We start from the raw sequence: 26123 nt of genomic DNA, 5'->3' as shown, positions 1-26123 counted from the left end.
CTGCTGTTTAAATTTTTATTGACACAGACTGGACAGAACTGGTGTTCTAGATTTTGACAACACTATGGAATTTAAGTGCACTTAAGTTGGACCTGCTGTCTTCGTAATCATTGAAGTAGATAACTGTAGATAGTTTCAGAAATTATGAGGTGACGGAAGTACTTAGCCTGAAACAGCCTATTATGATCACCAACCCTTCTGTAAAAGAGCTGTACTGTTTTAGACCCAGAGGTGCAATTTGTGGCTTTGGAAGTTTAGACTTCTGATGGGGGCTATCAGTGGAGTCAATTGAAAATACAATTTTATGTCGTTGAAAATGATGCATTTTAATGACTTCTTTATTCCAAAGATACTAACTTGGGTGTTTTTCAGAGGGGAGGGATGGGGTGCACTGAAGTGCAGAAGCATAAATGGCAAATCATAGTATTAACACGTAGATTCCTTCTCAGAATCGTTGCTCAAAATGAACAACTTGCAATTTCGTAAAGGCAACACAAAAGCACTGTGATCGATTCCTTCAGTCCACAGGCTACATGGAACTACTGTGCACTTCGGTAGACACTGGTACACTGCCAGTTAATTATTGAACAGAGGTACTGCTTTGCCTAAACTGGTGTATGGACCTACTTGTGATGACCTGATATTGTACGCACATAACTAAGAATCCTTGCTTTCATTTGTCAGACTGCTTAAAATGTAGATAACTGGCCTTTTTGTCACCTAGCCTTTCACAGACTTTAAATTCACAGTCAGTCTGAATACATGCAAAACACTGTAGTTTTCCAGTTTGACTACATGAAGTTCAGATCTTTTTGTAGTTGTAATTTTCTTAAAATTCGTGATAATTTTTCTTGGTTTCTGTAACTCTACACCATTTTTGTTAGTTTAACTGTTAGGTCTTGAGCAAACATAATTTCATCAAGCAATCCGGGTTTTAAAATTCAAGTAAAAGGAAAATATTGTTACATTTACTAATATAACAATATTAATACAATATTTATAATAGTAATATAACAATATTATCATTAGCTGTTATTTCCTGTTTTAGCTCAGTCTAGATGATTTTGCTAGTAGGGTAGCATTAGGTTAACTGTATGGGAGAAATTTGCACTTATGCTAAAAGAAAAAAACATTGTATACTTTTATGTAATTTTATTGATAGCAATTTACTGCAGCAGGAACAAGAAACAGCTGATGTACCGTATTTTCAGAAAACGAGATCAATCACTTTTTAATAAACTCCTGCCAGTGTTATTGGTTACTCTGCTTTTAAGAGGTATCCAGACTCCAGTGAACTAAAGCTCTTGTTACTCTGGAGCTGTTTGTTTTACTCCGAACATCTATTGACAGTCAGGTTTACTCCTAATTTGAATGTCTGCCCTTCTAATCTCTGCCCTGAAGTTCCCAGCTGATTCTTGGAGTAGTTAACTGAAGGCAAGCAAGAACCTTTCATGTCCTCATCCTTCCTAAAGAGATTGTTTTGTGCAGGATCTGGTATTAATCTGTAATATGTATTTAAAGCGCATTTAGATGTAAAATTCATCCTATGGACTGGGAATTCAAACCACAAAATTAGTTATGATAGAACCATGAATTATGCTGGTCGTGTTATGATTTAAGTTGTATATTAATGCAGATTATGGTATTTCTGTTATTAGGAAAGTTGAAACACCAAAAGCCATGGAATACAATATCATGCGACAAGATAAGTCACTTTGCATTGATATAATTTATTTTAATTTGCTGAACTGAAATAAGCAGTACCATTAAAAGCCCGTCTGTGCTGCTGTGCTTGTTCATCCTGTTCTGTGCCTGTGCTCGCACGAAGGGGGCTTGTGTCACTTCACCGTGCCAGATCAGGAGAGGTAGCATTGGAAACGTGTCATAAAGCAGACTGAAAATTGCTGTGGCTTACATTTGTTTTCAATCTGAAATCAGTCTTCTGGTGATAAAATTGATCCTAGAACAATGACATAATCAGTAGTTTATCAAGTCTAATTTCTAAGCATCTTTCTCTCTGAGTGTTAATTGCAGACCTCCCACGCTTCACTGTGGGATGTGGCTGACTAGACTCCTCAACAGGAATGAAATTGCAATTAAAAGTAACAGTTAAAAAATATGTGGTAATATTTCCATAAAGGAAGTTTTTTATAAACCAATATTTTTCTTGTATTTGTTACTTGCCCTTCAGACTGTGATTGTCTACTTTGTCTAATTTTGTGGTTACTTGTAAGGCATAACGATTGCACAGTTGAAAATTAGGCTTTGTAAGCCTTAACACTTTATTTAGGATTTGAGAATTTATGATTCTCAATCTAGAATGATTTCTGATTAATAAAAGTAAAAGCCAAGAATAACATTGCAGTGTATGCAGGCATAATAGTAATTTCTCTCTTCAGGTTACTATAGAAAGGCAGTTTGGAGAGCTCTGTGATTGAGATGGATATTTGTGTGACTGTAGCAGATTTCTGCCTGTGATAAATGTTCCCTCAAACAGTTATTTAGTTACTAGCCGATTACTTTGTCAGATATGCTTGTGTTGAAATACTGAGATACTGAAGTTTGTTGTGTTGTGGCTATCAATAGCAGAGCACGTTTGAATGTCTGAGGTCAGGATTTCTTCTGAATAATGAAGTTTAAATACTAATTCATCTAATATTGAGAGTAAATTTCTCTTGAGCTTGTTTGGATGGAGTAGTCTCATATCTTTTCATCAAAATGGCAGTGACCTGACCAAATTATGTGCATTTGAGTGATCCTTTCATGCTCTTTTTAGAAACAAGATGAGATGTTGATAGCACGATGATGTGAAGAAGTGTCACTTTTTTCTTTTACTGAGGTGCTGAAATATACTTACTGCTCCACAGATGGCAAAGCAGTTCAGTCCTGTAACAGAGACAAATGTTAATTAGGAAACCCAAGAAAGGAATAATTTGGGTAGTGTTTTGTGTCGATGATAAGTATCCCGGCAAGCTAAGTCCACTTGAAATACAGACAAAGGCAAGAGCCTGAATGGTAGACCAGTCTTGAAAGGATTATGGTCTTAAACGAGGTGGTGGTTGATTTGAGGCAGTGGAAAGGCTCAGCCGTGGTCATGCGGCTCGTGTCTTGTGCTAGAAACCAGCACGCAGAACTGAGCAGCTGCTTCTGGCTGCTGGCTAGACTGTGCGGTACGGTGATGACTTGCGTCTTGCAGCTGGGAACATTGGCATTTAGAAGTGCTGTGTGGTGTGCTGGGTGATGTACTGCTTGCTGTTGCTCTTGCTGCCCCTGTGGCTTTCTCACTCTGTGGCATTTTGTTCCTGAGAAGGCTGCCTAGGAGCTGGAGTAAGTTTCATGTAACGTGTATGTTGTATCGTAGTAGAATTGGGTTGGTCTGTCCAAGCCTGGAAGGCTGCCTCACAGAGTCAACCCTGAGATGTTCTTGCCTTTTCTCCAGAGTCCTTTTATGACTGATGAATTTACTAAATTATCTTAACACTACTTATTTAAATACTTGTTGTTGTTTTATTACTGGAAAAAAAAAGGGGGGGAGTTCAAAGAACCCATTCCAGATCAGCTTTGTATTTGGTCTTGTTTAACATCTTGACCGCTACCAGGTATTTTTCAGGATCTTTTTTCTTTTTTCGGTTCAGCACTTTAACCCGCAAGTGTTTTTCCATGCTGATACTTTTGTTGGGCTCATATGTTGAGAGACACCAAAGGTGACTGGTGCCTCCAAGTGTCTACAGCTGGCATTGAAAAACCTGAACCCCTTATGACTTTGCAGAGCTGCATTTTTGTACAGTATGTCCTTGGCATGGTCCTGAAATGTCCTCAGTGGTCTGATGAAGATTAGGCTTTCCTAATTACATTTAAATGAAACTTAAAGCTCTCACAATATTGATGAACACAGTAATAGAGAGTTTTGAATGACCTCAATAATGTGAACTTTTATTCTAGTTTGATTATTTGAAAATTCCATTGTCCTATTTGATTATAAATATTAGCAATGAAAAGTATAATTTGAGTTTTGTTTTGCCATGTTATTTCCTAATTTGCATCAGATAAAGATTAAAAAACACCTAAGTATTTCACTGAATAAACTTTTCTGAATAGTGCAAGATAAGAATTGTTAGTATATGATCCTGAATTCTGACAAATTACCACAGTATTTTGCATGTAATTCAAATGCGGATTAAATATACACATGAAAGACAACGAATGATTTAAATATTATTAAAATCAATGAAAACTGCAATAAGCAGAAGTGTAAATTTTATACATAGCACTAAAAATGTTGTACCAGAGCTTAGTTTTCTCTGTTCACATTATGGAACATTAACTTAAACGATATTGACAATGTCAGCACCTTTAACCCTTACTGTTGACATGGGTTTCTATTACAGTGAAATAAAAAGGAAACAAAAAGGCTTAAAAGTAGCAGCAAAAGTACGCTTTAAACAGTACAAGTAGTTCAAAAGTGAGCGCAAATTCCAAAACAAAGAAACTTTCTGTGGCATGTATTGTCTTGTACGTAAGACTAAGACCTAGGCATTCATATGTAGTAATTATATGTTAAGCGTGATGATATTATGACCGATACTTGACATTTCAGTGATCTGACCCAGCCAGTGATCTGGCTGCAATCCTTATGGAATGCCTAGTAAATCTGTCTTCTTGTTTTCAGCACCCTCGTCCCATGTACATGCCTTGCATCTGGAAATGCCTTTAACCAATAGTCTAAAGTTACCCAAAGGGAATAGTAAAAAAAAGAGGTCTTCCACATCAGTGAGCTCTGAAGGGACAGAGATACAGTGCTCTGTGCCCGTAAAGGAGAAATGTTTTGAGAGTCTGAAGGAGAAAATATTAAAGAACGTGATTGAGAAGGACAAGCATTCAGAAGTTGGTAAACTACAATACTTTTTGTTTCCAGTGCTTTAGACAATAAAAGTAATTGTAAAGTGACATTAAAAATAATTTTATTGTTTGTATGTTTCTTCTTATTATGTACCATTAGGACTTTTTACGGACTAATGACTTTTACAAGAAAGTGGGTCATCAGCCGGACATTGCACTTATGTCATATATTCTTTTTCAATTTGCAGGTGCAGTGAGAATGGAAAAAAAAGGAAAACTGGAAGAGAAAAGTTCTTCAACATATGGTATGTACAGAGCACTAATATTTTTAGGAAAAAAGGAAAAATTCTCTAACACTTGATGTCTCTGAAGAGCAAATGTAAAAGCATAAAATATTTCCTGGGCCCAGTTGCGCTTCTTTTTTTTGTTTAGGTCTTAAAAACAGTTTTTATATATATGACAAGTTTATAGTGGAAGAATAATTCTATAAGAGAAAGTGAAAGTGCCCATAGCAAGGATTTGGAAGGATCCAAAAGTACCTATGAGAGGCCTGAAAAAAAAAGCTTGCTTTTTTTTTTTTGGTCGAATTAGTGATACTGCTTTTATTTCCTTGTACTGACAGATTTGGGGGGGAGGAAAAAACAGTTAAGTGTTACTAGCAAAACATTTGACAATTCTTGAAAGAGAATATAGATTAAGAGGGCTTTGGTTTTCTCTTGTGTTTTAAAAAAAAAAAAAAAAAATCTACTAGAGATGGACAAGAATTCATAAGTGATCCTGCCTTGTTTTTCCAGGAGGTAAAAGTTCTGTTTCTGTATTCCCCAAGAAGATAATAAGACTCCAATTTGTGTGCAGGAAACAATCCTTAAATGCTGACTTTAAGGATTTATTTTCTGTGACAAGTCAATTTCCTTGTTATTTATCTCACTGCTGATTGCTTAGAAAATGATTATGGAGTGATAATGTTGTGCGATTTATTTTTGTCTGGGGAGAATTAACAGGATAAACAGAATTTTTCTGAGACAAAGTACTTGTCCTCATACGTATACCAACAGTGCTTAGAAGTGAACCGCAGTGTTAAAAAATGTATCATAAATTTTAGTCAGAGTCGGTTTTCTATGAGGATGTCACTGTGTAGTAAAAGTGCTGACAGCATCAGCAGTTTTGTGATACTGAAATTTCCTTCAGATGACTTTCTGTAGGCCTAATGTGTGTTTTTAAGACGATGTTATCTTTTTAGTTTGGAATTTTGCACTTTTGAAAGCTTTTTCTCTTGCCCAAACCTTTTTGTTATAAGCTGTAAGTAAAATAGATGTTATATGCTATTTAAATAATGTCACTTATTTTGTGTACTTTGCTATATTTTCTTGTGCTATGATACCTCATTTAGAAATACTTAAAATGGTAAGACGTTATTTGTTGAGAAAGATTCCTTTGAACCATTCTACTAGCAATTAATGAGAGACATGCCCAAGATATCAAGGAAATTACCTGAATCATTTTGATCTGACTAGGCAACTGGAATATTTGATCTTGAATGTCATGTTTACGTTTAGCCAAATGAAGCAAGTAATTTGGAACGGTACTGCTGTTTTAAAATGTTTAATTTTTATTTCAGGTAAAAAGAAAGAAAAGGAAAAGGAGAAAAAAGAGAAGAAGGAGAAAGATCATAAATCAAAACAGAAAAAGAAGAAGAAAAAAAAGAAGAAATCTAAACAGCATGGTAAGTTCAATTTACTTTTTTTTTTTTACATAAGCAAAACCACTCAGTGCATTTCTGGCATTAGATGTTAAAACTTGTTTCTAAACAACACGAATGTCAAATTTTAGAAATTTCAAAGCATAGGTTTTAGCCTTAAATGTTGAAAGGACACTTAGGTCTATGACCTAATTTTTGTATTTATAGCCTGTCTCTAGGTGATGGACATAGATATTTCATAGATGTGTTTTCTTCCTGCAAAAGATATGCTTGCTCTTCTCATCTCAAAATTCTTCATTTGAAACTCTGTATATACATCCTACTTATTTTGCTTGGACATTAAAATTTTTCTAGTGTCTAGTCTGTTGCTAAGTTTCAGTGGTTTACTGTGTAAAATACAGCCCCTCCTTAACAGTTGAGGATTAACAGCTGAGGTTGGTGTCTCTGTTGCAACAACCTTTTCTGTTGTCTTGACAAATGGTGATTCCATTTGTCTTCGTCTCACTTCCCTATTCTGATTCTTTGATCATATCGCTCATATTTTCTTTTCTCTGTTATTTCCATTCCCTAGAGGGACAAAAATATTTTGTTTTTTAGATATGAGCCTCTAGGTAGCTTGTGCTTTTTTAACAAAACAAAAAAACCTTTTCAAACCACTTGTGCTTTTTTTCCTCCTTGTTTGAGAAGTCCTCCTGTAAGAGTGTGGTTTAATGTTTCAGTACCATCCATTCTGTAACTCTCCTTGGACAATGTTTGGGTTTTCTTTTTTTAATAAAAAGATATATATCTTGCTGACCAGTACAGTTTTACTGTTTCTTCATATTTCTTCCCCTTTTCCACATCCTTTGGTTCTTTTAATCTCCCATAAAATCACGTTACAGGTTCCCTGGTTTACCCTTTTTTGCATCCAGTGCAGTCTTAGTTGCAGCATTATGGCAATAAAAATAACAGCATGGGCAAATGCAGACTCATTCTGTCTTGTCTTCTTGCCGAAGACTGAACTTTATTTTTTTTTTTTTGTGTACTATGCCTGCTTACTTCAAAAAATGTTTCAGGATTTAAAATAATACTACTTATTTTATTTTGCTGCTGGTGGATTTTTTTTTTAAACATCTTTACATATTCAAAAATTTAAAAGTGAGAACATAGACTGTCCTTTCTATGCCTAACAGATTGACTTTACTTTCGTGTACCTTGAGAGTGTACTTTATTAGATATCAGTTGTAGTAACTTTGATTAAAATTTCTTAAAATATGAGAAGGTGGAAAATTTAAAACCTTTCAAAGAATTTTCTAGAAATTTCTCCTCAAGAGCATGTGGAAAACCCCTATGCATTAAATGGAGCTTCTGAGCACAGACTTTTAAAGATGCCTTGTGGTTCTCTAGAGTGATTATGCCTTTGTTTGGCCAAAATTTGTGCTATAGCATGAAAATGCTCCCAAATAATGCCATGTCTGAATGTGAACTGCAATAATCCAGGTTTCACGTACTTCACCATCTTTATGTTGGAGTAATATAATTTTAAACTATAAACTTCAATTGCTTATTTTACCTACAAATTATTGGGAGTTTTTTACTTGCACTGGGAAGGCATCTAAGTATTTGCCAGAAGATACTGGCAAATGCTAGGTGTGCAAGAGCCAAAGAAAAGAACAAAAACCCCAAGACCCTAAGCAGTCCTGGCTACTTCATCTGTGATTATTAAAACATGGCAGAGATAATACTCTCCACAGGTTCCATTTTCAGGAAGATGTTAAAAACTGGTGTGCAATCACCTTGTGTACAGCAGTATCCCCAGCAGCGCTCTCAATACAGTTTAATAAGAGTAAGAAAAATATTTTATAGCTCTTCTATCCTTTGAGTATATGACAGACTGAGTGTTGGTGTATAAGCATTTGAAAAAGAACTTGTGTAAAAATAAGCAAAATTATGATTGAAGTATTTCACAAAAGATCTTTTGAGCAGAACTGTTTTAATAGGTAATAAGTTAAGCTACAGATTTGAAATATGTTCAAAACTACAAATTATTTTTTGTAATGGGGAAACTTTTACATGGTATTTCCCTGAGCCTTCTGTTTCATGTATTTCCAAAGAAAAAGGTAAATAGAGAAGTTATCTGTCAACTTTGGTGTTGAATCCTGGAATTCAGATGAATCATCAGAAAAGGCTGATGTAATGCACAATTCAGAAGGTTTGGGAGGACTTGGTCAGACTCCTGGTTCTCATCTGAGCATGTGATACTTCGCTGTTTTGTGAAGCACTGTGCTTGAGATCAGGAAGTCTAAGGTTTTGCACTATCTGCGATGCGCTTGGTTCTCTGGTTCCATACGGCTCCGACATGCAATGGGTTCTGCAAACCCTATTCATCCAAATGGATTCAAATAGAGTACCTCTTGCAAATTAACGTCAGAGACATGTTCTTGTGCCTAGTATTGTTCTTTGGTTTTATCTTGTTGATGTTGTAAGGTGGTTTGTTCTGGTGTTTGGGGTTTTTTTTCTTTTTATTCCTTTGGTCTTTTTGCCAACTTGTCTTTAAACTTAGAAGCTTGGCAGAGGTACCACATCCATATCCAATGCTTGTAAATATTACAAGAAAACTATATACCTCCCAATGCCCCAACAAATAGAATCATTAAGGTTGGAAAAGACCTCTAAGATCATCGAGTCCAACTGTCCACCCAACACCACCATGCCCACTAAACCATGTCCCTAAGTGCCACATCTACACGTCTTTTAAATACTTCCAGGGATGGTGACTACACCACTTCCCTGGGCAGCCTGTTCCAATGTTTCACCACTCTTTCAGTAAAGAAATTTTTCCTCACGTCCAATCTAAACCTCCCCTGGCGCAACTTGAGGCCATTTCCTCTCTTCCTATCGCTTGTTACTTGGGAGAAGAGACCGACACCCACCTCGCTACAACCTCCTTTCAGGGAGTTGTAGAGAGCGATGAGGTCTCCCCTCAGCCTCCTTTTCTCCAGGCTAAACAGTCCCAGTTCCCTCAGCCGCTCCTCAGAAGACTTGTTCTCCAGACCCCTCACCAGCTTCGTTGCCCTTCTCTGGACACGCTCCAGCCCCTCGACGTCCTTCTGGTAGTGAGGGGCCCAAAACTGAACACAGTATTCGAGGTGCGGCCTCACCAGTGCCGAGTACAGGGGCACGATCACTTCCCTACTCCTGCTGGCCACACTATTTCTGATACAGGCCAGGATGCCACTGGCCTTCTTGGCCGCCTGGGCACACTGCCGGCTCATGTTCAGCCGGCTGTCGACCAGCACCCCCAGGTCCTTCTCTGACAGGCAGCTTTCCAGCCACTCTTCCCCAAGCCTGTAGCGTTGCATGAGGTTGCTGTGGCCGAAGTGCAGGACCTGGCACTTGGCCTTGTTGAACCTCATACAGTTGGCCTGGGCCCATCGATCCAGCCTGTCCAGGTCCCTCTGCAGAGCCTTCCTACCCTCGAGCAGATCAACACTCCCACCCAACTTGGTGTCGTCTGCAAACTTCCTGAGGGTGCACTCAATCCCCTCATCCAGATCATCGATAAAGATATTGAACAAGACTGGCCCCAAAACTGAGCCCTGGGGAACACCGCTCGTGACTGGCCACCAACTGGATGTAACTCCATTCACCACAACTCCCTGGGCCCGGCCGTCCAGCCAGTTTTTGACCCAGCGCAGAGTACACCTGTCTAAGCCGTGAGCCGCCAGCTTCTCGAGGAGAATGCTGTGGGAGACAGTGTCAAGGGCCTTACTGAAGTCCAGGTAGACCACATCCACAGCCTTTCCCTCATCCACTAGGTGGGTGACCTGGTCATAGAAGGAGATCAGGTTGGTCAAGCAGGACCTGCCTCTCATGAATCCGTGCTGGCTAGGCCTGATCCCCTGGTTGTCCTGCACATGCCTTGTGAGCGCCCTCAAGATGAACCGCTCCATAATCTTCCCCGGCACCGAGGTCAGGCTGACAGGCCTGTAGTTCCCCGGATCCTCCTTCCGGCCCTTCTTGTAGATGGGCGTCACATTGGCAAGCCTCCAGTCAACTGGGACCTCCCCCGTCAACCAGGACCGCTGATAAATGATGGAGAGTGGCTTGGTGAGCTCCTCCGCCAGCTCCCTCAGCACTCTCGGGTGGATCCCGTCCGGCCCCATAGACTTTTGAGCATCCAGGTGGCGTAGCAGGTCGTTGACTGCTTCCTCTTGGATTATGGGGGGTTTATCCTCCTTGCCATCCCTGTCTTCCAGCTCAGGGGGCTGAATACCCTGAGGAGAACTGGTCCGCCTGTTAAAGACTGAGGCAAAGAAGGCATTAAGTACCTCAGCCTTTTCCTCATCCTCGGTGAAAATGTTCCCCCCCGCATCCAATAAAGGATGGAGATTCTCCTTGGCTCTCTTCTTGTCATGAATATATTTGTAAAAACTTTTTTTGTTGTCTCTAACGACAGCGGCCAGATTGCGTTCTAGCTGGGCTTTTGCCTTTCTCATTTCCTCTCTGCATGACCTAACGAGATCCCTGTACTCTTCTTGAGTTGCCTGCCCCTTCTTCCACAAGCGGTAAACTCTCCTTTTTTTCCTGAGTCCCAGCAAGAGCTCCCCGTTCAGCCAGGCCGGTCGTCTTCCCCGCCCGTTCTTCTTACGGCGTACAGGGACAGCCTGCTCCTGTGCCTTTAAGACTTCCTTCTTGAAGATCGTCCAGCCTTCCTGGACCCCTTTGCCCTTCAGGACTGTCTCCCAAGGGACTCTCTCAACCAGTGTCCTGAACAGGCCAAAGTCCGCCCTCCGGAAGTCCATGGTTGTGGTTTTGCTGCCCCCCCTCCTTACTTCACCAAGAATCAAGAATTCTACCATTTCATGGTCGCTAAGCCCAAGACGGCCTCTGACCACCACATCTCCCACCAGTCCTTCTCTGTTTGTAAGCAGCAGGTCGAGCGAGGCACCTCCCCTGGTGGGCTCACTTACCAGCTGTGTCAGGAAGTTGTCTTCCACACACTCCAGGAACCTCCTAGACTGCTTCCTCTCTGCCGTGTTGTATTTCCAGCAGATGTCCGGGAAGTTGAAGTCCCCCACGAGAACAAGGGCTAGCGATTGAGAGATTTCTGCCAGCTGCTTGTAGAACGCTTCATCCGCCCCTTCATCCTGGTTGGGTGGTCTATAACAGACTCCCAGCAGGATATCTGCCTTGGTGGCCTTCCCCTTATCCTTACCCATAAACACTCGACCGTATCATCATCACAATCGTTGAGCTCTATACAATTGAAACACTCCCTAACATACAGGAAATAGAAATCTTAAATCCAGATTCAGAAAGCAGTGTGAGTAAAACTTGAGCATCTTATTCTTTGCAAATTCATCTTGTGAAAATCTGTTTCTAGAAATCCAGAGGTATTCTGCCTGGATTTTTTTTTTTTTAACTGACAAAAAAAGGAAGAATGCTTTGGCAGATTCTGACTGCAGTGTCTGACCCTGAAAAAGCCCATTGAAAAATGATCTGTCAAAAGAAGCAGTCTTCTCTTTCTCCAGAACTAGCTCACTCTACTTTCAGGGCATGGGCAGAAATGGAAGGGTGTGAGGCATGCTCTGTTCCTTTGGAATCAAATTGAGGCATCTTGGGGGAGAAGGAGTGGGCACATTGTGTGCTCCAGATAAGTTTTGTGCAAGGCTTTAAAACAAACAAAAAAAACCCAGCAAAACTTTTTTTTGTGCTCTGAATATATGCATGATTGACTGTTTGTATAAAACCCATATAACACAGAAAATGTCTGTTATTTATACTGTTCTGTTACAGTGAGGTTGAAAGCAATACAACGTGAAGTAATCAACTCAACTATTCATTGAATTGACCCCCCTACAGTGAATATACTTAGGAAATGTGTAGATAGTGTGTTTTTGACAGAAGGAGAAAGTAAATATAAACAGTGGCTTTATGGAAGGTATTTAGGAGAGAAGCATATTATGGAACCCATTGCAAGAAAACTGTAGATACAGGTGGTAGCAGGAATGCTTCCTACAGAAGGATTAAAGTGTAGAAATCTGATTACTTATATTTGAAGTAATAAGTTTTAAGAGGAGTAAATGGATAGCTACTCTCAATTACCATTTGACCAGCGTAAGAAAGACATGGACCTACTCAAGCAGATCCAGAGAAAGGCCACGAAGATGATCAGGGTGCTGGAGCACCTCCCCTGTGAGGACAGGCTGAGAGGTTGTTTAGCCTAGAAAAGAGAAGTCTCCAGAGAGACCTTATAGCTGCCTTTCAGTACTTAAAGGGGGCCTAAAGGAAGGATGGGGAGGGACTCTTTATCAGGGAGTGTAGTGATAGGATGAGGGGTAACAGTTTTAATCTAAATCTACTCTCTTTCAGTTTAGATATTAGGAAGAAATTCTTTACTGTGAGGGTGGCAAGACACTGGAACAGGTTGCCCAGAGAAGTTGTGGATGTCCCCTCCTTGGCTTGCAAATGTGTTCCTTGAGACTGTTGCAAATAGTATATGTTAGAGGAAAATGTATCATGCTGGTATCAATATAAATGTCAATACTGCTGTATTACCAGTAGGCAGAAGAGCACTGAGTGCTCTAACAGTCTCATCCTGCTCCCCTCTCAGGCTGAGCAGGAAGGGGGGCCCACTAGTGAGAAAATACATATGTGTGTGTGTGTGTACAGCGTGGAACCCTCCAGCAGCTGGGCTCAGACACTGTCTGCCCAGTAGCTGCCTCTGTGTCCCAGTCTCCCCAGTTGCTGGTACCTGGAGATATGAGCCCCCGGGGCCACAGCCCCACTGCAGTACAGCCTATCTCACTCCTATGTGCATGCTTGCACGCTCCCAGAGTTGGCCAGGACTCCCCAGATTCCCGTAGCCTTAGAGAGGCACTCACACCCAGAGCTGGCCCTTGCAGACCCACTCACCCCTTGCTCCCAGGCCACTTCACCTGCTCACCAGCTGGTCCAGCTTGATCTCTGCTAACAATCAGACACTTGCACTGGCTCCAGGTGCTGCAGCATGAACTCGTGGGCCTCTGTGACCGGAGATCCCTCGTGAGTGGCTGGCACTTCAGTCACTCATCCAGTCTCTCCGGGTGCTGGCACCACAGATGCATGGGCCCTTCAACCTGTGGTCTGGCTCCATTTGCTGTCATTCAGACCCTTGTACACACACCTGCACACTGAATAGAGAGCCTTTCACCTGGGTAAGAGTTAGAAATGGGGTTTCATAAGAATCACAGAATGGTTGAGGTTGGAAGGGACTTCTGGAGGTCCTCTGGTCCAACCCTCCTGCCCAAGCAGGGTGATCTAGAGCCAGTTGCCCAGGACGATGTCCAGACAACTTCTGAATTACAACTTTCCAACCCTAATGATTCTATGATTCTATCAGTATCTCCAAGGAGGGAGACTCCACCACCTCTGCCAGCACAGATAGGACAGACTGTGCTGATCAGACACAGGGCATGGCCAGACAAGTGTACTGACCAGCAAACTGTTTATGCCTGACTGGCCCTTTTTATCCCCTTATTCCTCTATTCTCCCCACACTTGCTCCTCCCCAAATCACTTAGGTCCACCCATTTTCCATACTTTTGGTTCCTTCCCTAAACATTCCATAATAAGTCTTGTGTAATCCCAAAATTATTTTCCCCTATTTCCCATAGTGTGCCCCACCCCTGGGCTGCAACCCCCCTTTAGTCCAAAAGGTGATCCAGAGAGCTGCTCTGGGTAACAGATCGTGATGGGTTTCAGATCTGGATAATGGGGGTGATGGCGCTGCTGGGTCAGCCCTGGGAGGGGCCTGGGCAGGGCGTGTGTGTTGTTTGCCTGCTCATCATGCTCCTCTGGGCTTGTGCATACCCTACTGACATGTTCCCGGGCCCATCCCAGGAGCCATCGGCCCATCAGTGGCTGATGACTCCTGGGATGGGCCTGGGAGCATCCCAGGAGGGTTTTCTTTGGGCTTCCTGTGCTCCTCTGCAGGTGTGCAAGGCAAGCTTTTATCACTTAACCTGACAGGACAGTCTGCAGTTACTTCTAGGTAGCAATGTTGGTAATGCTACAAACAGACCTAAGGCAAAAAGAGAGAGCTACCAGCAGCATCTTTAAGGCTGGCAGATGGTACAGGATGAATTGTGGAAAAAGAAGACTGTATAATGTTCTAGGAAAAATTATTCCTCTGTACATTCAGAGATGGGGGAAGGGGGGAGTTAAATGGGTAATGCTTGTCTTAGCTATTAAACTTCATTACGTTTCTTGCTGGAATTTTTTTTGTGAAATATGTTGTGAAGAGCTTTTGCCATTTCATATTTACAGTTTCATCATCCTAATACCTCAGTGTTGATATTCTTTACTTCTGAACATAATGTTGCAGTATACTTAAATATTTTTTTTCATATTTGTCATAAAATTTTCTTTACTTTTGTAACAGCAACTTACTTTCTTTTAACTTTTCAGATTATTCAGATTATGAAGATAGTTCTGTTGAATTCTTGGACAGGTGCTCCTCTCCATTAACACGGTCCTCGGGGAGCTCTCTGACTTTGCGCAGCATGTTCTCAGAGAAGAATACATCATACCAGTATCCAAGAGCTATCTTGTCTGTTGACCTTAGTGGAGAAAGTAGGTTGGCTGAACAGCAACTTTCAGTTTGTAGGTTTAATTCTTTAAGAAAGAGAATTTTAAAGGAAATAATCTTTGGTTTGTGTTTGGGATTGTAGCTATAAATATGGTGACTGATTTATACTTCATCTATTTAAATCAAAATGCTTACACTCCTCAAGCTGTTCTGCATTGTACTTGCTTTGGTTAAGTGTTGCTACTGTGCTTCTGAGGAGATCACAGTAAAGGCATTTTGCAGAATTTATCAAGAAATCTAATATAACAGCAGTGTATTTGAGAGCGATTTTCTGCTATATGCAGGTTAAGATTTTTAACTGCCAAACCCCCCTATATTTCTGTAAAGTATTGCATCTCTGCACACACAATTTCACATGTATTTATTTTTACTAGACCTTTCAGATGTGGAGTTCTTGGATGATTCCTCTACAGAGAGTTTGTTACTTAGTGGTGATGAATACAATCAGGACTTTGATTCAACTAACTTTGAAGAGTCTCAGGATGAAGATGATGCTCTCAATGAAATTGTTAGATGCATTTGTGAACTGGATGAAGAAAATGGCTTTATGATTCAGGTAAAGAAATTTGGGGAGGGAGGATATATTTTTCTATGTGGATTTCTTGCTTGTGAAGGTGCCCTTTTGATGTGTTGGAGACCAAAGTTACATAGAGAGCTGTAAATAGAAGTGCATAATAACAAGATATTGCTACGTTCTGCACTTGGCGTGATTCTGTTCAGTGTATGCAGAACTATTACTCTAGGATGGGGTTTCTCTAACAAATTGATATGTAGAACAGATTTGTAAAGAAAGGTAACCTTTTTCTTTATAGCCAGTTGATAAATTTGGAATAAAGTATCCTTTCCCGCACACAAATCATCGCTTCTGTCCACAGACCGTCCTGATTATACCAGCCCTTCTGGTTTGGCCCTTGTGCTTTGCAGTACCAATTGTAGAAAACACTCTGCTCACTGTAAATGTACCTCAGCTGTATCCAAGATCTCTGCTATACAGACGTTAATATTGTCAGTAGCTGTGATGTGTGTGTGATGTGCGTGCTTCATCTTTAGAATAGCAGTTCTCAAACTAGAAATCACTAGCTGGTTTTAGAAAGTGCTAAGAATTTAAATCTTACTTGGTGTAGAAAAAAGGGAAGAATCATAGAATCATAGAATCATTAAGGTTGGAGAAGACCTCTAAGATCATCGAGTCCAACTGTCGACCCAACACCACCATGCCCACTAAACCATGTCCCTAAGCGCCACATCTACACGTCTTTTAAATACTTCCAGGGATGGGGACTCAATCACTTCCCTGGGCAGCCTGTGCCAATGTTTAACCACTCTTTCAGTAAAGAAATTTTTCCTCATGTCCAAAAAGAAGAGTATACAGTGTCTGCATAGCATTCAGGTGCTGATGGATTGCAACTACTGCTTATTTATTTGTAGTCCAATAAAGGGAGCATTTCCCATCTAGTAATGAATAATTTAAAGTCTTTGTCTCAAGGAATTTATAATACAGTGATTAAATCAGACGCAAGCAACAGTGAAGAGCAACTCAGTTGTCAGTAACTTTAAAAAAGCCATGAACTTCCTGTGGGTTTTTTTTTTTTTTTTTCAAAAAACAGGTTTGTATTCAACTATTAATGTGGTACAGTTTCTGTTGAAAATACGGAGCCTTTTTAGTTGAGATTTGAAGGAAGCAAGTATGGCTGTCCTTGTGTTAATGGACTTAAAGTCTTTTGGAAATGACAGAAAGACCTGAAAGTGAAGGACACAAAGACTGTCCCTGAGAACACACAGAAATGCGGTGCTGTGTTGGAGGAACTAAGCAGGAGTTCAGCTATGGTAATAATGTGGAAAAATGGACTGGTGTAGAAATCTTTGGAGAGAGGAGATGAAATTGTAGCCGTAGTGGTATGACAAGAGGGAAGGTGACTTCAGTGTTTTGAATAGGTTGATGCTCAAAAGCATGTCAAAGCAAAGAGGAGAGACTTTCAGTAGAAAACCAGCAGATATTTAGAACACAAGCAAACGCTGAGTTGAGAAAGGGAAATGTATTTCTAAGTGGTAGTTTCCTGCCCGTTTCTGAAGTCCAATGACAGCCTGATTTTTCCTCTTCATGCCTTGTCTCACTGAGAGCAACCAGTTTGCTGTTTCTAGGCCCTCATGTCTTACCACTTCTATTTTGCTCTCCTATTCTCGTGTTTCTCCTCTTTCATTTTCTCTTCATTTTCTTTTTCTTTTAGATTTTCCATTGGTGCGATATTAAAAACACATCTTTCTAGCGCACTGGAGAGATGCTTTGTAAATATAAATAATTAAACTGAAGAGTTTTCTACTTTTCACTGTTATGCTGTAATGTATTACATTATCTTTCTACTTTACTGTAATATTACACTCCTGTCTTATGTTTCACTACTAAATATTTAGGTGCTAAAATACTGAATGCTGTAATAAAATATTATTAAATATTACATCTTCAGTTTCTTTTTTTTTTTTTTTTTTCCCCCCCAGTCTGGAATTTGTGGTTGAGGTAACTTTCAGAACTAGAGCTCTTTTTTAGCTTGATGTCTTTGCCTACCCAAACACAAATTGCCCAACTAAAATAATCTCACTCAAACCAGCTATTTAAGTTAAACTGCTGCTCTCTGCATTTTGACGATACAAGAAATAGCTTCTGATTTTTGAATCTACTTATCTCAGTTTTAGTTTTTGCTTTTGTTTTTTTTTCTGATGTCAGTGTGAAGAGTGCTTGTGTTGGCAGCACAGCGTATGCATGGGACTGTTAGAGGACAGCATTCCAGAGCAGTACATCTGTTATATCTGCAGAGATCCACCAGGTACGGGTAAAACACCTTTATCTGCAGCTGTCTGCTTGGGATTTTTAAGCAGAGATGTTATGCATTGCTTAAATTGTTAAAGCTTTGTCTGTTTTGTGTTATCTGTTATACTTCTTTGGGGCAAGTGATTCTAAGTTTGGCTCTGAGCAGAAACTTACTTTCCTGTTAGTAACATCTTGTTCAGCTATGCTAAATCTTATTCATGATCTTAATTACCATCGCTTTAGTTGTTGAAACTTAATTCCCCCAAAACCTTAGCACTTTTTCATGTCGTTGTAGTCTGAAAACCCTTTCTAAACAAATCATTCTTGTTCAGCGATCTGTTTTGCCTATACTTGGAATCACATCTGTTCATTTAAATATTTTTTTAGAGAAAAAGGACTCATTACCACAGTACTCTCAAATATGCCGTGAATGTCATTTCCTATTAATTGCAATGTTATAATGTTTGCGTTTGTCCAGATTTGTGTAAATAAAGGTGTGGAACTGAATATGTAAAATATGAAAAAAATCTAGCACTTGATATGGTAAACAATGGTGCACAAACAGCACATCTTGAACTTAAGATTGTTAGGATAAGTTTCAAATGGTAAGAATTGGGAAGAGTCTGTTTACTTTTAAATTGAATACATCTGATTAGGAAGATGTTGATTTAAAAATGATTCTGTCCATAAACCCATTTTTCTTAGCAGTTATTTGGAGAAAAACTATACGATTTAGAAGAAAGTTTTTAGTGTTTTTCCTGACAATTGATACAAACGCACATAGTTGTCTTCTGGTGAAATATCCAACAGTCCAGCTGTTTCAAAAGGGCAATGAGACTACACCCCCAAATTTACTTTCATTCTGAATTTAAGAAATGAAATCTGAAAACTGTTTGCAGAGGTATAAAATAGCACAGTTTTTATTAGTTATTTTTGAGAAGAAAATTTAGGAAAATAGAGCTGGAAAGATGTGACTTTTTCTGTTTGCCCCAATCTGAATCTAAATTGATGGTAGTAGTCTTGTTTGATAGTTCTGTGTAGTGTACTCTTTGAGCAGTCAAGCTTTTTCTTATTAAAACCAACTAATTTGTCTTGTGTTCTTTCCCTGCACTGTACTAGGTACTTCGTTATCCCCTGCTATGCAGAGACTGTGTCCCTAATTTTTATCTTCTCTCCCTTCCTAACCATTACTTCTTTTCTTTCTATGTCAGGAGAAAAAGGTCATTCACAATGTCAGTATTTTAAAGTGTATTGGGATAATGGGCAGAAAGGAGATAGACAGGGTATTCTCCTGAAAGGTATGAAGGGCTTCCATCAACCCATTCTTTGTTCTGTATATGATGATAGTCTGATATGAAATCGAGTGTAAGATATTGCAGTCTTAGTCAGTCTGTTTGTCTGGGTTCCTCATTGTAAACAATAACATTGGAATAATTAGCATTATACATTTCTAGTTTTGTGATTTTTTTTTTTCTTGTGTTTTTTTGTTTTAAATAGTTATTAAGTTACTATAGAAGCATTAGCTAAATACTCATTCATGCCTGTTGGGTTAAGATTGTAGATGTTGCCATAGCATGGGAGACCTAAGGCCCACTTACATCAATATCCTGTCTAGTAGTGTCTGGTAAAAGGCACCTCAAAGAAGAGTGTAAGAACTCTGCTGTCAGATAACTTTGAAATGCCTGCTTTTCATGAAGCCTTCTCCTGGCTTCTAATAAATAGATATTGACAGTATTGAAGCAAAATATTTGTCTTTTAGACACAAACTAGTTGTTTTGGATATGTCCATATAAAATCCACTCTCTGACGTTTCTCTTGGTAACTTAGGTTTTCTTTTTTTTAAAAGTAAGCTGCAGTAGTTAGATAAATAAAATGCCAATTTAAACTTTTTTTTTGCAGTTAGATTGATAATAGCACAGTTCTTAATATCCTGTACTTTGATTGCAAAGGTGATTAGATTTTCATTTCAAATGCCATTTAGAGAGGTCTTGAGATTTCAGGTTTATTTCTGTTTTCATAAGCGTTAAGATTTTCCTCTTAATCCATGAAAAATAAATTTTAATATATTAATATCAAGACCTTGAATCAATCTTTCATGGATGTTAGAAGACATTTAGGAGAATACAGCATATAATTATAGCGCTCTAGTTTTAAATACAATTCTGCTGTGGCTTTAGATGGCCCTCAATTTGTTTATTGCTTACCCCAGGTCAGAGGTGGAGTGCCAAATATCTTTATGATAAAGACTGGCTAAACAATGGACACATGTGTGGATTATCATTTTTGAAAGAAAACTACTCTCATCTTAATGCCAAAAAGATTGTGTCAACACATCACCTACTGGCAGATGTATATGGTGTAACTGAAATACTGCATGGACTGCAGTTGAAGATTGGGATATTAAAGTAAGTATCAGTCCAGGGTTTATTCTCCATCTTTATACATTTAGGTAGCGGAGACTACCATTATTCCATATGCATTATTCTCTCACATTAAAGTTCTTTCTTGTGTAATAGTTTAAATAATTCAAGTGCAAGATGTAGAGTACCCTCAGCTTCAGTGGGAGTTAGATGTTCAGCACCCAAGCAGATCTGTTATATTAGCGTTATTGGTGATTTTTTTTTTTATAGTCAATTTTGTGTTAAAGGGATGTTCTGGATTTATCCTAAATTGGTAAGTGACCTAGGAATACTTACATGTTTGATAATTGTGCTTATCAATAGCTGTGATCTAGCAGAAGTGGATGCTTAATAGTTCAGTGCTGTAAGTGGTATTCTCTGTAACTTGCTTTTTTTCCTCCCCTTCATTGCAGAAATAAACATCACCCAGACCTTCATCTCTGGGCTTATTCAGGGATGCGAAAAGAACAAGAACAAATAACTGTTGGGGTAGAGAAAAAATTAGTGACTTTGCCGGATGCTGTTAATCCAACTGAAAGGACGTGTCACAGTCAAAACCATAAAGAGCCACCCAGTATACCCCAGAAGATGGAAGAAACATACATCACAAGTGAGCACAGTTACCAAAAACCACAGAGTTTTGGTCAAGACTGCAAAGCAGTCACTGACCCTATGAGCTCAGATGATGAAGATACAAGTAGTTTTGAGGAAGATCAGGAATTTCACACAGAGAATAAAAACTGTTTACAATACTCTTTTAAAGATGATGGCATGAATGAGCAGGTAAGTATCATTCTTCACCTGGGAAGTTTCTTAGTTGGAAAAATACGTTCAATCTGATAAAACTCAAGCGCATACAAGTATTTAGAAATGTTTGTTGTTACAAGTCGACATATTCTATCAAATAAGTCAGCAGAAATCACTAGAAGCAAAGTTGGATCACTGTAATAGTTTCAGGTGAAGTATACCCATTTCAGCTGGTGAATGAAATGCAAAGTATGGTTAAGTATTGCCTATGCCAAAACTGTTTATGCTCAATCCAGTGGGGTTTTTTTGGAAAAAAAATCCTATGCTTAAAATGCAGGGTCTTGAAACAGAACTTAGGTGGTTTTTGCGAGGTGAGAAAAACGGGACAAGTTTCCCTTTTTCTCTCAATTCTGTTTTCTACATGTTTGGGTTTTTTGTTGTTGTTTGTTAAACCAAGATTTGCAGTAGTATTTATTATTGTACCGTATTCTTCTTTTAATAGCAACACTATCTAGAATTCTGTCCACAAGTAGTGATTTACTGACCAACTAATTTCACCTCGTGCAACTTCTTTTGGGTCTTTTATACTGCATATTTATTCTTATTAAACACTTCACAGGTTTTTAGTCAGGATTATATTTGGCTATTTAAACATCTCTTTCTCATTTTTGCATTGATGGTTTGAATCCATTACTTTGTGGAAAAGGTCTGAAACTTTTTAGTCTGGTTTTAGTGAAGAGTTCTCTGAGAAAAAAAAAAAAAAGTGAAACAAACCTTTCTGTTTTCTACAATACCAACTGTGTGAGAATAAATCACCCAACTCATCCCCCTTTTGAAGTACAGTTTCTGGTGTGGAAGAAATGAGTAAGATATGTCTTTTTTCCTTTTAATTTTAGTTTTAAATGTGGCATGTAAGCTATATAGCCTGAATGGGAAATTTTGGCTCATTCTAGTTAGAAATAACTTTGTATGATAAATCGCATGATTATGTTCAGTTTGTATAGTAAGGAGACATGCAGCAGTGTGAAATACACTTTCCTTCCAACAGTAGCTTAAATTGTTATTGTAAATAGTATAAATACATTTAGAATTAGAAGAAAATATGTGTGAGCAGTGAAACAAAACTAATGTTTCCTTCAGAGACTAAAGCATATATCTAAAAAGCTAGCTCTCTGTTTTAAACCAGGAAGAAATCTGTTTGGGGCAGTGTCAGAGTACTCTTTCCTTTGGGACACCTTAGTTCACCTCGTTGTCAGTAGTCAGCCTTGGTATCTGAAATAAGGCTTCCTGTCTAGACTTAACACAAATTGAAAAGTTCTCCTTGGTTTCTCCATTGTACTTGCCTTAAAACCATGACGACATTGAAGTGCCATTTTTACATGAACTGACTTCTCTGTAAGGTGCCTTCTTCACCTCTCCTTGACAAAGTTTTGGTTGGGGCTTTGGATTCTCCTTTCTAGCATCCCGCAGAGCCTTAAATATTCTGGTTTTCCATACTGCTTTGTCATATCCTAATCTACAGTTCTGTTGCATATCTTCTTTTCTCTTATAAACAGTGTTAAGATTGACTATTATCAAGTCTCTTTGTGGACTATGCATCATCTTTAAAATTGTATTTGGTTTCTTCTGAAAGCACGAGCCTTCCCCACCTGAACCTCCCATTTATTTCTTCTTCACAAGCTAGATCCTGTACTCTTGCTTGTCTTACTACCTCTGCCACCACTCCCTGATTGCCTGCATTGATCTCAGCTTAGAGGAGGACCTGTTTGATCTTGTGGGTTTTTTTTTCAAGGAGTATTTACTAGCCATTTGAATAAATACAGAGGCCATTAAAAGGAAAAAAGAATCTTTTACGATGTTATTTAGATGTTATTTAGCTTTAAGATTTTATCTAACTTACAGTAGTGGACATCTAAAAGACTCACCTAACAGATCATAGAGTAGAACAGAATAAAATAGTTTGGGTTGGAAGGGACCTCTAAAGGTCATCTAGTCCAGCCCCCCTGCCGTGGGCAGGGACATCTTCAACTAGATCAGGTTGCTCAGAGCCCCCTCCAACCTGACCTTGAATGTTTCCAGGGATGGGGCATCCACCACCTCTCTGGGCAACCTGTGCCAGTGTTTCACCACCCTCAGCGGAAAAAATTTCTTCCTTACACCTAGTCTAAATCTACCCCCCTTTAGTTTAAAGCCATTCCCCCTTGTCCTGTCGCAACAGGCCCTGCTAAAAAGTTTGCCGCCATCTTTTTAGAAGCCCCCTTGAAGTACTGAGAGGCTGCAATAAGGTCTCCCCGAAGCCTTCTCTTCTCTAGGCTGAACAACCCCAACTCTCTCAGCCTTCCTTCACAGGAGAGGTGTTCCAGCCCCCTGATCATTTTTGTGTCCCTCTTCTGGACCCGCTCCAACAGGTCCATGTCTTTCTTATGCTGAGGGCTCCAGAGCTGGACACAGTACTCCAGGTGGGGGCTCACCAGAGTGGAGTAGAGGGGCAAAATCACCTCCTTCGACCTGCTGGCCACCAAGATGATCTTGGTTTTAGAGTTATGGACTTGGGTCCTCATACAGTGAGGGAAAAACGGCATTCTTCTCTTGTGGTTTTAGAGAGGGTCTGACAGTAAGAAATAGGGCATTTCTTATTTATGTTGGAAATATCTTTTATAAGATTAATAACAGTTTGAATGGTGAAAACACTGTGGAGGCAAACCTGATGTCTCGAGAGAAAGATTTTATCTGAGAGGTTTGAGAGTTTAGAGGCTTTTCTGACTATTAAAATGTATCTTTGATAAATAACTTTCACAATATCCATTAAAGGAGTTAGTATTAACAATACTTGTCCTCCAGAACTCGCTCATAAAACTGCCAGCAGGTCAGTCCAAATTTGATTTGTTTTTTTTTTAATTGATTTTTAAGACTTAAGCAAAAAAACTTTTTTTTTTTTAAGAAGTAACTTAAAATCCAGCAGTCCCTATTTTCTTCTTCCCCTCTCTTCTCACTCTTCCCATTCTTGACTGGAGGAAGAAATACTTGAAGAAAAAAATGGTGTTAAGTCTGTTATTATGTGACATGGAAAAAAAATTAGCTGAGCACTTCATCAGAGAAGTGTATTAATACGATAAAATTCACTCCTTGCTCTGGCATTTGCCATGAACTGACATTGTGAGCACACGTATCCAGCATTCTAGTCCCTAAAATAAAATCATCAATAGTGAAAGAACTTCATCAGATATGAAGTCATAGTGGATATAAAATGGAAACTGTGAACCTTGCTAATTAATGGAGATGCTGAACATTTTAACTCATTAAATCCGGTATACTTCCTTTGGTCACTTCCATTAGCTGAAACGTCAAAGATGAGGAACAGATGAGGAACTTGTGTATTATCTCTGACTTGCTATGAAGATACTAATTATTTCGGTGAAGTCAATCTTCCTCAGATACTATGTTTGCATAACTCTGCACGTTACTGCCCTTGTAACTATCCCCAAACATGTTCAATTCTGTCCCAGACCTGTACTTGCAAGTTACATGGGACCACAGCAATGGTAAGAAGAGAAGTCTTTTGTCTTAATCAACAAATAGAATGTGCAGCTTATTTGTGCAAAATAGTGACTTTTGACATCTTAGATATTACTGCATTTTAGCGAGTTTTCCTTCATTCTCTAGCTAAAGTTGAAACAAACCGTAGGGTTTTACACGTTTGTGGTGACGGTAGACGGGTGCAGTTCAGCACTTCATGATTTAAGTCACGATTTATATAAAAAGGGCACTGAAACGCAGTCTGTCTTACTGCATTAAACAAAGCGCTTGAGCTGGGTAAACTTTACCTCTTGCCTCACTCCCCCAGTGCTATACATGCTCATTTGTATGGAATTTGCATTTTGTTTGGTTTAGTCTATTGATGTGTCATGGTACGTGGCTTTTTGAGTATGCTTTTTGTCAAGTAGACAGAAGTACAATTCTAAAACGGCATAGTTTATCATGTGACTCAAGTGTTGAAATCAACACCAGAAATAAAACCAAAACAAAACAAACCTTCTTAAATGGCAATTTTTTTTCTCTCTGTTGCTCCTATGAAGAAGAATTCTGCTGAAGGAAACACTATGTTTGTTTGTAATGAAAGAAAAGGCTCAGAAGAACAAGTGGACACACATCTTCAATGGCAGCTAAATCTCCTTACCCATATAGAGAATGTACAGAATGAAGTCACCAGCAGAATGGACCTGATTGAAAAAGAAGTTGATGGTAACTGCATTGCCAGATACTTGTTAATATGCGTGTAACAGCATCTTTCATAGCTACTGTGTTGAAGGTGATCTGAGGCACTGAGGATGGATTTTTAAGAATTGTATTCAAATTTGGGTACCCAATATCATAACCGGAGCTTGTACCCTTGATCCCTCCACGCCATTCCACAAATTTTGAATGCCCAATAAAGTAGCTTAAGCACTTGGGACCCCTGAAAATTTAGCTAAAGTTTGTGATATTAGACAGACTTCAGAAAGCTTAGATAACTTGTCTTTGTCCAGATATGGATCATAAAGCTGATGGATTTTTCTATGCCTGCAGTGTTTCTGGCCTGATTGTTCTAGTATTTGACAATATTTTTTGGGGGGAGGGGGGAAGTATTCATTCTGCCTTCAACTTTGGTTTGCTATATATTAGTAAATACCTGGTTTCAGGAAGACAAATCAGGCTTCATGAGAACGTGAATGAGATTATAGTGTAGGAGTAAATATTACACCACATAAGTTTACATGCCAGTCATAGAAATTAAGAATGAGGGGAGCTTATAGTCTAGTCATAGGAGTCCTTAATTATTTTTTGACAAATAAAGTTGTCTTATTCCTATGTGCAGTTTTACTTTCAATATTTCTGCTTGTACTAGGTGGTATTTCTAGGCTAACAGGGTTGACCTTTTCCCTTCTCTGTCTCTACAAGCATAGAAATTCCTTGAAAACATTTGTTGAAGATTGGAAAACTGTTCTGTAATCTGGACCTTATAAACAGGAGCCTGTTAAAGTGA

General features: G+C 39.2%; 1 protein-coding gene across 11 annotated transcripts in view; it reads left to right on the top strand.

Annotated features, from left to right (window-relative positions):
- Window positions 1-26123, top strand: part of PHF20L1 (PHD finger protein 20 like 1) — a 60949-nt gene that overhangs the window by 32542 nt on the left and 2284 nt on the right. For 3 of the 11 annotated variants that reach the window (XM_076329069.1, XM_076329067.1, XM_076329066.1), the window contains 10 exons: window positions 4670-4888; window positions 5088-5144; window positions 6458-6562; window positions 14968-15132; window positions 15523-15704; window positions 17871-17970; window positions 19166-19252; window positions 20164-20359; window positions 20767-21136; window positions 25177-25342. In XM_076329069.1, the coding sequence (XP_076185184.1) occupies window positions 4670-4888; window positions 5088-5144; window positions 6458-6562; window positions 14968-15132; window positions 15523-15704; window positions 17871-17970; window positions 19166-19252; window positions 20164-20359; window positions 20767-21136; window positions 25177-25342 (1647 nt within the window). The remainder of the gene's footprint in view (window positions 1-4669; window positions 4889-5087; window positions 5145-6457; window positions 6563-14967; window positions 15133-15522; window positions 15705-17870; window positions 17971-19165; window positions 19253-20163; window positions 20360-20766; window positions 21137-25176; window positions 25343-26123) is intronic. The other 8 variants (XM_076329076.1, XM_076329073.1, XM_076329072.1 and 5 more) reach the window with 5 other exon arrangements.

This window comes from Aptenodytes patagonicus, chromosome 2, assembly GCF_965638725.1.
Source record: "Aptenodytes patagonicus chromosome 2, bAptPat1.pri.cur, whole genome shotgun sequence".
Classification (NCBI taxonomy): Eukaryota; Metazoa; Chordata; class Aves; order Sphenisciformes; family Spheniscidae; genus Aptenodytes; species Aptenodytes patagonicus.
Note: the sequence above shows the minus strand (reverse complement) of the source record. Positions and strands in the feature narration are given on the sequence as shown.